Source organism: Mastomys coucha, unplaced genomic scaffold (genome assembly GCF_008632895.1).
Source record: "Mastomys coucha isolate ucsf_1 unplaced genomic scaffold, UCSF_Mcou_1 pScaffold5, whole genome shotgun sequence".
Lineage (NCBI taxonomy): Eukaryota > Metazoa > Chordata > Mammalia > Rodentia > Muridae > Mastomys > Mastomys coucha.
This window is the reverse complement of record NW_022196911.1, coordinates 70,669,073-70,679,581: the sequence shown is the minus strand read 5'-3', so window position 1 is coordinate 70,679,581 and position 10,509 is coordinate 70,669,073. Positions and strand designations below refer to the sequence as shown.

Below are 10,509 nucleotides of genomic sequence, written 5' to 3'. Positions count from 1 at the left end.
AAAAAAAAAAAAAAAGAAAAGTTATATCATAATGTTTAGAAGTAAAACTTAGTATGATTTACAGACTTTATTAATTTTGGGGGTGTGGGGGATTCTTCCTGGAGACTGAGCCTGGGGCCATGAGCATACTAGGAAAGCTAGCTTCTTTCACTGTGATGTAGAGTCTCACTAAGTTATCCAGTCAGCCCCAAGTTTGCCCTGTAGCCCAGGAAGGTCTTGAATTTCTAATACTCCTGCCTCCACTTCTTGAGTAGCTAGGATTGCAGGCTTGCACCAGCAGACTCAGCACTGATGCTCTGTGACTATACGTCTCTAAAATTACTGTGCCAGGAGACAGGCTAGGGACCAGGGGAAGAGTTAGGAGGTACTTCAGTGAATGGAATAAAGGTGTGGATATGGATCATATCTGCATGCTTTTTAAAAACCTGCATGTATTTTAAAGGTAAAGAAGATACAAATTTGCTTATGGTTTAGATATGAAGGTCTGATAAAAACAAAAGCCAAGAACTCTAAGATTTTGAAATGAGCAACCAAAAGTCAATGCTGCTATTTATTTCAGGATGAGAAAGAATGAAGACAAATTGAAGAGTGGGTAAGGTGAGATATAGAGATGTTATCTCTGAAATAGCCTCTCACAGTCTTGGAAGTGGAACCACTTCAAGTTGGTTGCTACTGCCACCTGGGCAGCTTGTGATCACTTCCAAAAGATGAGGGTGCACAGAAGACCTCATTCTTCTCCATCCAGGCCATAGATTTTGTACCCAACACTACAGCTGGGAATACTGATGAGCTGATAAAAATGAGGGTAAGGAAGCCCTAAAGATGGTTAGGACTCCTCCCTTGTTCTGCACTAAGTGACAGCGTCTCCCAGAAGGATCTTCTGGAATCAAGTCCACTTAGTGACCAACAAAGATTAGAAGAGAGAGAGAAAGAAAGATAGATGGATTGATTGATTATCAGGGTGCACTAACCCAAGATATTGATACTTAGTTTCTCTTTTAACTCAATATCTTCTTCAGCAATGTGAACAATTCTTAGCTGTTTTCAGCCTCCTACTATACAAATCCATATTATTATTCACTTATGAGACCAGATAAGCAGAACAGAATTTTACCTTCTTTTTTTCCCTGCAAAGGTGTAAAATAAGTATTCCTCTTGGGAAAGAAAGGTTCTTCCAAGAGCCATTAGTTATTAAACAAATCTGAAGAGTATGAGTTTTCAAAGATTTTCATTTTATGTGCCTACATGTTTTGGTGCATGCCTATCTGTGTATAGGTATCTACAGAAACCAGAGAGGGCACTGAATTCCTCAGAACCAGAGTTAGTGACTGTTATGATGGAATGTGGATGCTGGGAGTCAAACTCAGGTCTCCTAGAAGAGCAGCAAATGTTCTTAACCGCTGAACCATTTTTTCAGCCTCTAGTTTTTATTTTTATTTACAAATTTTCTTTTATTTTCAGTGCTAAGGATTGAACCCTGGGCCCTTGCACAATCTAGGTAAATTTTCAAATTTTATGCTCTGCCCCAAGGGCTCATTTGTTTTTTTGTTTGTTTGTTTGTTTGTTTGTTTTTGGTTTTTTTTTTTTTTTTTTTTTTTTTTTTTTTTGAGACAGGGTCTGAGAATGACTTGACTCCTTACTATTGCTTCCACTGCTCAAGTAATCAAGGGAGTACAAAGGTTGCCATTGGGAGTTGGATACAGACTTTTGATAGGCCCATGCCCTAGAACATTTCTCTACTTAAAAAGAAATTTAACTACAGGAAATACATGTTCAAATTCTGCTAAAAGATCTTGTGGTTGGTAGACAACCTAGTCCTTCTGCTTTATTTTCTAAAGGACTATTTATGTATAATTTATATTAATACATAAATATAGAGACTGAGGCAGCACATTAATAACATCTCTTATAAGCCAGGCATGGTGGCACATGCCTTTAATCCTGGCACTCAAAAGGCAGAGGTAGAGCATCTCTTTGGATTCTATGCCAGCCAGGGCTATAGTGAGGCCCTGCCTCAAAAACAAACACATCTCATATTTACAGGTCACGTTTAGTATTCAGTTTTTACTTTGTCTTGGTGTAGAAAAATGAACTCAGGCTGGGCAGTGGTGGCGCACGCCTTTAATGCCAGCACTTGGGAGGCAGACACATGCAGATTTCTGAGTTCGAGGCCAGCCTGGTCTACAGAATGGGTTCCAAGACAGCCAGAGCTACACAGAGAAACCCTGTCTTGAAAGACCAAAAAAAAAAAAAAAAAAAAAAAAATTGAACACAGGGCTTTAAATTTTTATTTTTTTAAAATTTTGTGTTCACTGGTGTTTTACCTGCACATACATCTATGTGTTGGTGTCGGGTCCCTTGGAAATGGAGTTATAAACAGTTGTGAGCTGCCATGTAGGTACTAACTAGGCAAGTACTCCATCCTGGTCAGATCCCAACCCTGAAAGTCAGTTTACTGACTTAACAAAATCAGTTCTGTGTCTATTATGCATTTCATCTTGATTGAAGATTTCTTCCTCCTTTTTGTAGTGACACATATCTTAGCACATGGGAGATTGAAACGGGCACCAGAAGTTTAAGGCCAGCCTCTGCTATACAGCCATTCTGGGTTCAGCCTGGGCTATATGTGAGACACTTTCTCAAAACACAAAAATCTAAAAATAAAATAACATTCATCTAAAAAAAAAAATACTTCCTCCTGAGAAGCCACTCATGGACTACTACTCCCCAAAGGGCTCTCCTCTAGGGAGTATGATGCCATAGACTCTCTGAAAAGTGCCTTAGCACAGGAGACTGTTAATTCCCCACGAGTGTGGTGGAACAACCCAGAATGCCTTACTCTCCACTGGCTAAAGACCAACTGTTAAACTAGAAGCTTCACAGTCCCCACCAGGGCAACAAGGAACGGCTTTTGTTGTCTATAAACAGACAAGGAAAAAGTCAGGTTAAAACACTCCTTAGAGGAAGGAAAATAGAAACCAGGCAGCGAGGAATGCTTCATATTCCTAAAAGCTTTTTTTGTAAGTTAACACATGGTGTCTGCTTCTCTCTAGTCACCTATTTATCACTCCCTCCTTAGAGAAGGGAAAAGGCCCTGGCTGTTTTCCTAGTGCAGAGTTCTGTGGCTGGGGAAGGAGGAGAGGGAAGGAAGGAGGGTGCTTTAAGCATGATGCAAACCATTTGGAGCTGAGTAAGAGCACTGCCAACACAAGCTGCACTATTTAAACAAGTGAGGAAATGATCGTATATACAACATGCCAGGAGCTCTGCGCTCGCACTCTCTCTCTCTTTCTCTATCCTCTCTCTCTCCCTTCCTCCCTCCCTCCCCCTTCCTTTCTCTCCCTTATACACACACACAGGCACGGGGGGGGGGTTGGGGGAAACACCCCCCCCAAAGGAAGTTGAGAGGGATTTTTTTTCAGGACACAGAACTGGATGTCAGCGGCTAAAAGGTCGATATTTTCCCTTAACACCCTTCTCAATGACTTAATCATGTTCCGTTTGCACAGAAAACTTCCCAAGAATAAAGTCTGGAGAATTAAGAGAATGGGTAAATGGGAAGGGATGTTTGGCCTGAAGCTGACCTTATCCGAGGTTTTCTCCACGTAGCAGGGGTCCTGAGGGGCAGCCAGCAAGGGGACAAAGCCAGAGAGAAGCCGATCCTCTTCCAGGATAAGCAGGGTGAGGTCATCATCCGGGTCCTTGTACAGTGGCACCTCAGACTGATTCACTGCAGTCAGTATATTACAGAAATCAGCTAGTGTTGACCACACATCCACAGCAATCCTGTGAGAAACAAGACGAGAAAAGAAGAACGGCTCTAAAGAGGTTGGTCAAAGTGTTCTTCCTGCTTTAGGAATGGAAAGGTCCTTGCAACAAAAGCTGTAAGGCTAGTTGGCAGCTGCCAAGAAATACAATCAAAAATGCACTATTGGGGCTGGTGAGATGGCTCAACAGGTAAGAGCACCGACTGCTCTTCAGAAGGTCATGAGTTCAAATCCCAGCAACCACATGGTGGCTCACAACCACCCATAATGAGTTCTGACGCCCTCTTCTGGTGCATCTGAAGACAGCTACAAGTGTACTTACATATAATAAATAAATAAATCTTTAAAAAAAAAATGCAATATCAAGTTGTGTCCATAGCCACCATCTGTGTGTGTGCATTCTCTATGTAAAGGTGAAATTCATCAGGGGACTTTTAATTCTAACCAGAGAAGAGGAAAACGAATTTTGAGAACCAGTTGCCTAATGCTGGTCCTGTCACCTTTCCAGACAGTGTGGTGAGACACTTTAAACAGTCTAGATACCTAGTGCCTATGGCAGCTCTCAGAAGTTCCTGCTCTGGCGTAGTACAGTTATATGCCACACAGACAGAAACTGGGCACTAGCTTCTCTGCTTCAGCCACAGTCACAGAAGGAGCAGTCACACTGTGTAGTCACGTAGGCTTTCCTCTTTGAAATACTTTATAAAGTAATTCTCTATATGTAAGCAGTAAAGTGAATACATGCCCAAGAAAATCCCCCTTCCTGTCTTGCCAAAGTCTGCTCTGGAAAGGAAAGCTTCTTGTTCATTTCAATGCTATCTTGGCTGTCCCACGCCTTCTTCCTTCTCTCACTTGTACATTAGACACAGGATGACTAACCATCCTGGGACTGTCCAAGTTTTAGCACTAAAACTTTCACATCTCTTAAGTCCCCTAGTCCGACACAAATCAGGATACTTGGTCACCCCAGTCCCACATCACCAGGTTCTGACTGAACCTAAGAAGTAACACTAAAACTACAAGATCTATTTCTTTCTACTTAAAACTCCAAGGTAGGATTATAGAAAGGAGGTTCATTTAGTTCATCACCTAATGTGGCTTAGATTGTTTGGTGGGCGCTAAACATCTCCTAAACTTTGCCTGCCTAGGTAAGCCTCAATTGTAGTTGTATACAATGCCTGCCAAGTTTACAGACTTGATTTTCTCCTCCAGAAAAGATTCTAATTCAGGAGATGGAATAGGAGGCACCTATTCTCTAGATGCTAAGATGCTAGAAATGTTATAAAAAAACAACAAGAAAACTCCACAGGAGAGACTGAGTATGAAGAAGCACTATGCCAATAAGTTCTAAGAGCCCCCTGAAATCTCCTAGGGGTACTGTCCACGAGCCTACAGGGTAAGGTGACACCTAAGCCATTCAACCCCCAACTCCCATTCCAAGATGATAGGAAAGAGGGCATTCCAAGAATTGTCACTGAGAGTGAGGAGAGACTAGGGGAGGGATGGGGACTCCCTCACCAGCTCCAGGTGGAAGGAGGCTGAGGGGGTTTATTTACTGAAATCACTACACTAGGAAAAGGCAATGAAATGAAACATCTTGTTTTCAAGAGCGTCCTGGGAACCAGTGGAACATAGACCCATTAATCACACGACGACACATAATCAGCACACATGTACTGCAGAACCAAGTCACTTCCCAGGCTTTTCCTAGCAAGAAGAACACATTTGAGAAGAATCACCAGAGGGATGTGAGTTTTCCAAAGCTCTCTGCATGGACACCAACAAGCAGACTCATTCACAAAGCTCCATCTTTTGGCTCAGCTGAGTTTGGCTGTCAGAAATGTTTAAATATGGAAAAAAATAAACAGTTGCAACACGTTTCTGTGCAGAAATCTGCCTGGGCTCCTCTGTGATGTAATGGGAAACGCGGCACTCAGGCTACCAGCTGTAGAATAAACAGAACTTTGAGGGTTAAAAGGAACTGAACTTTCCACGACCCCATCTGCAGAGAAGAAAATAATAAGAGGAATGATGCACTGCCCCACAGCTCTGATAGTTTATCCTCCGGTCCGGCTGCAGAGACAAGCACCGGATGTGATAGGGCTGCTCAGGGCTGCCTCTGAGGTTAGTGCTGCCCATGGGAGACACACAGGGAGGCTCTTCCAGTTCCCGGCTTCCTCCCCCAGTGCCCTGCTGGCCACTTGAGCCCACTGCCTGAGTCTGATCCCACAGCGTGGTGAGCTTTGGCCAACAGGCACTGCTTGGCTGCAGAGCAGCAATTTGGAAAATAAACAGGAAAAACGCCAGTGAGAAGGAAGAAGGTGAAAAGTCTCCCATCTGAATTCTTGGCTTGGAGGTCATGGTTGGTGCTAAACAGGTCAAGGCTGCTTGAGGACATAGTTAGGGATGAGGGTGTGGGCAGCAGTATCCCCAGCCAGAGAGAGGCGGCAGAAAATCACCCACAGTTTCCTCAGTGGGAGGCCCCACATCCCTCTCATCCTCCCACCCTTACCATCTTGGATCCAAGAAGAAATATGTGGTACCATGTGGTTCTCATTACCATGCTCTCCTGTCCCCTAAGGCTCAGATAAACCAAACTGACTCCTCCCAAAGACTGCTGCGCATCACTAGAGACTCCTGCCCACCTCTATCTTTTGCCCATTACCACCCACCTTGTGCCATAACCTTACGACACACTGCAGTGATAAGGTAGATGAGAGTTCTTACCCTGTTGATTCTGTAAGACAGGAGCAGGGGCCAAAAGAATAGGAAGTGCCCAGAGTTCCCAAGTCAGAAATATAAATAAAAGCAGCCCAAGGGTCAAGCTAGACTGATCAGAATCAAGGAGATATGAAAAGTGCTTCAGGTTAGCCTGATCTTGTTGGTACTCATGGGTCAACCTGTGACAAAGGTGTAGGAAATAAGAATCAAGAAACTGCCGGGTAGTGGTGGCGCTCACCTTTAATCCCAGCACTTGGGAGGCAGAGGCAGGCGGATTTCTGAGTTCCAGGCCAGCTTGGTCTACAGAGTGAGTTCCAGGACAGCCAGGACTACACAGAGAAACCCTGTCTTGAAAAACCAAAAAACAGAAAAAAAGAAAAAAAAAACCCAAAGAATCAAGAAACTAACAACAAGAACAACAACAACAAGGAGAGGTTGTCCAAAAACCCAGTTTCCTGGTTAAGTAGAAGGGGGACAGCTTGAATTTTTTCCCCATGTTTCTTTCTTATCCCATTAAGAAGTGTCATTTAACCTTCACCTCATAGCAGCCCTTGAACCCCAAGGAGTCAAGGTTGATGGAAGGGCACAAAGTAACATCCTTATGGCTATGAAGAGCTTGAAGACACTTGAGAACATGTGGGGTTCAGTCAAGCCCCTCTGCCACTCATTTCTACCTAGCTTTTTGCTGAGGAGACTGAAGGTTATTAGTGGATAGGAGGGTGTGAAGAGTCTCACTCTGTAGTCCAGGCTGGCTTGGAACCCACCCAGTAGCCCTAACTGGCTTTAAAGCCTCAGTGATCCTGACTGCTGGTATCACAGGTATATGGTCCTATGTTTGGCTCAGACAAATCCTTCTGGCTTCTTCTGGTTCAATTTGTATTTGGGGAATGTACCAGAGCCTACAAAATCCCACTAAAGTTAGGGTATACTCTTCACCAAGCAGACACAAATCGGGCAGAGAATATGAAACTGTATTCAATAAACCCATTTATGGCTCCCAGAATGGCGGCAATGGAGTCTCTCAGAAGCTGGGGTGTGTGATTAGTGTTCAGGGATCAGCAGTTGCAAAGTGACCCACTAGCCCAACCTCAAAGAACACACCACACACCAGGAAAACAGATCTCTGGCTGTAGTCTGAATGCCAGATCCTAGCCTGAGACAGACCAGCAATGACTAGTTAGAGGTATGCACTTAGTACCAAGGTTCACTACAGACATGCATTCACTTACTCCACCAGCAAGGGGGGGGGGGGAGTTAATTTACTTTTTATTGCCTCAGAATTCCAAGGTTTAATGTAGCTGTCAGTTTGAGTGCAGTGCAGCTGCTGGCCGATACAATGCAGCCCAGGCCAGCCCAGGTGACTGGGGAAACACATTTCACAGAAATGAACCAACACACACTCTTGGCTGGTTGTTTGGAGGATATTGACTTGGGGAATCAGATTAACCCTTCAGGCTAGGGTTAGTTCTGCAAATAGCATTAGAAAGCTCTTCAGTCCAAGGAATTGAGACGCTTGCTCTCTGGTGAGCCCACATTTTTTTGTGTTTCTGTAGTTCTCACAGGCGATGCTATACAACTATGTGCCCTGCAAGACTGAGGTGTGGAACATATGAGGCATAGTATACGGCCATTATCTCCTCGTCTGAAATGCGGAAAGAGAGCCAGGTCTGCTATCTGCCAGAGAAAGTCAGGTAGAACTGTTTCCAGAGCTCCAACAGACAGGACTAAGGAAGGGCAACAGGTTGGAATGGTCTGACCAGGGCTCAGTCTGTCTTTCTAGAAAGACCAAGGAAGACTAAGCATTCACACACTTCTTCATATTTTTACTGGGGGAATAGGCTGACTGGTGATTAATATCAAGTACAATGACCCCATGTTACAAGTCTGCAGGGGCCTGTGGAGGTGGCCATTTCCTGTGTAATACCAGCTTGTTTAAACACTAACATTCAAACTCCACAGCTGCAGAACAAACCCGGAAAGAGGTAAGTGAGAAGAAGCCCTGCATTGTGTTTCAGAGCTATGGAAGATCAGAGAGGTAGTACAGATGGGAAACAAGTTGGGTTTTGGGTTCCTGGGGTGAAGAAATCTGGAAACAGCCAAGGTGGTATAGAAAGTAGGTACAAGGAAGCTAGAAGCCCACTGAGCACAAACTCACGGGAAAGGCAAAAAACTATCAAGCAAATGCTCAATGGCACACATTATCTGCTTTAAGAAATTTATTTCCCTTTGGGAGCCCAACTCTCTGGATCAACAGACAACATTAAGTCCCTGGAACACTTCTTATTTAATTGCAGAAAAATAGCAGGGTATAAGCAGCTAGTTGCAGAAATGGATCTAAACCTAACAAGTCTAGTGGTGCTACAAGAATAGTATTTGGGCATAAGATGTTAGTTCAAGGGCTGGTGAGATGGCTCAGCAGGTAAGAGCACTGATCGCTCTTCCAGAGGTCCTGAGTTCAAATCCCAGCAACCACATGGTGGGTCACAACCACCCATATTGAGATCTGATGCCCTCTTCTGGTGTGTCTGAAAATAGCTACAGTGTACGTATGTATAATAATAAATAAATCTTAAAAAATCACTATCCTAGGAGTAAGACAAATAAGAGATGCCTACGAAGTAACCTAGCTGAAGATTATCCTTCAACAATCACAGTTCATAGAAAAGCAAGTCAGCTGGGTCCTCTGAGAAAGTACTCAGCCCTAATCAGTTCTGTCTAGCAGAGCAAATCAGATTCTGAAGCTGTACTATAGCAAGGACACAAGCTTCTCCACGTTGCTAGGCAGTGTAGCGAGAGCCCTACAGTCAGTAACAGATCACTGTAATCTCTTTGTAGGATCCCTCAGGTACCAAAGTGTTTCTCCTATGTCATCTCCCCAAACTCTAGGTCATAGCTTTATTTGACTTCAGTTCTCTCAAGTCATTCTCGAATGTATAGCCTCTGTAACATCACTATGGTGTGTTAAGCCCATCAGCATTGGGTTTGGGAAAAACAGCCCCTAGGGGATTCTGACATCTCCATGGCCTGAGCAGAGGAGCCCTTAGTGGCCTCACTGGTGCGGATTCTCACGGTTCCTGCCTCTTCAAACTTTTAGCTGTAAGCACTCCAACACGTCTTCTCAGTTTAGCGTATACTGGACCCAAATAACCTTAGCCCAGTGCTGGAAGTCTCTCCTTGGGGTCAGCTGCTGTACCCTGAAAGGTCACAATAAAGCCTTAGACCAACACCCCTTTCTTTCACAAGGAGTCCTGTGGGAGGAGTGGGGAGAAGACAGAGGCTCCTGCCATGGGAGAGATCATGTGTGCCCTACGCTCAGCACTTGGAGGAAGAGGAACCCCTTGGTGCCAGGCTGCAGTGTTGACGCCCCAAAGTGGAGCCAGGGAGACTGGGTGGGGAGCCAGGGTAGCAAAGGGGCTTCCCACAGTCACCAGCACTTCCTTCAGGGAGGTGCTGATGGACTATTACTTAGTGACCTCCTAAAATGCTCTTTGGGAAGACGTATTAAGCGTCCTTGAAAGGCTGCCGATTAGATTTGGGATTAGTTCTCATTCAGAGTTGCCTATGAGGGTGCATGAACTAGCTGTTTCTTTAACTGAAGAATTCCTATCTCGGCTAGAAGGCCAACATATGTGAGCTCCCTGAGGACACGCCCCTTTTCTCTCAGATGAGGGAGCCTCGGAAGGCTCCATAGAAGTTTTTTCAAGTATGATCTACAGGCTATATAGGAGATGCAATGGAAAAGCAGCAAGTCCAGGAATTTCTAGATTTAAAAAAAAACAAAAAACAAAAAAAAAAAAAACAAAACCCAGTACTCCAATCCAACAGTGTGATAAATGCATCCGAGCTACAATTAGGAAGATATATAGCATCAGAATGCGAAGGTCTGGGCAGCCTGGTGAAACGCGGGCTCTCCAGAGCCCCAGCTATGTTTCCCATTATGTAACCCTGGTCATGGGCAGACAGCCAGACTCCAAATGAAAAAGAGACTCTGGCTTGGCACTGGTTCTATTTTCCTATCCTC

At 44.3% G+C, this 10,509-nt stretch overlaps 1 protein-coding gene across 3 annotated transcripts in view; it reads right to left on the bottom strand.

Annotated features, from left to right (window-relative positions):
- The window catches only part of Smg6 (SMG6 nonsense mediated mRNA decay factor), a 241,400-nt gene that overhangs the window by 104,728 nt on the left and 126,163 nt on the right, over positions 1 to 10,509 (bottom strand). For all 3 annotated transcript variants that reach the window (XM_031354654.1, XM_031354656.1, XM_031354655.1), the window contains exon 13: positions 3,585 to 3,786. In XM_031354654.1, the coding sequence (XP_031210514.1) occupies positions 3,585 to 3,786 (202 nt within the window). The remainder of the gene's footprint in view (positions 1 to 3,584; positions 3,787 to 10,509) is intronic.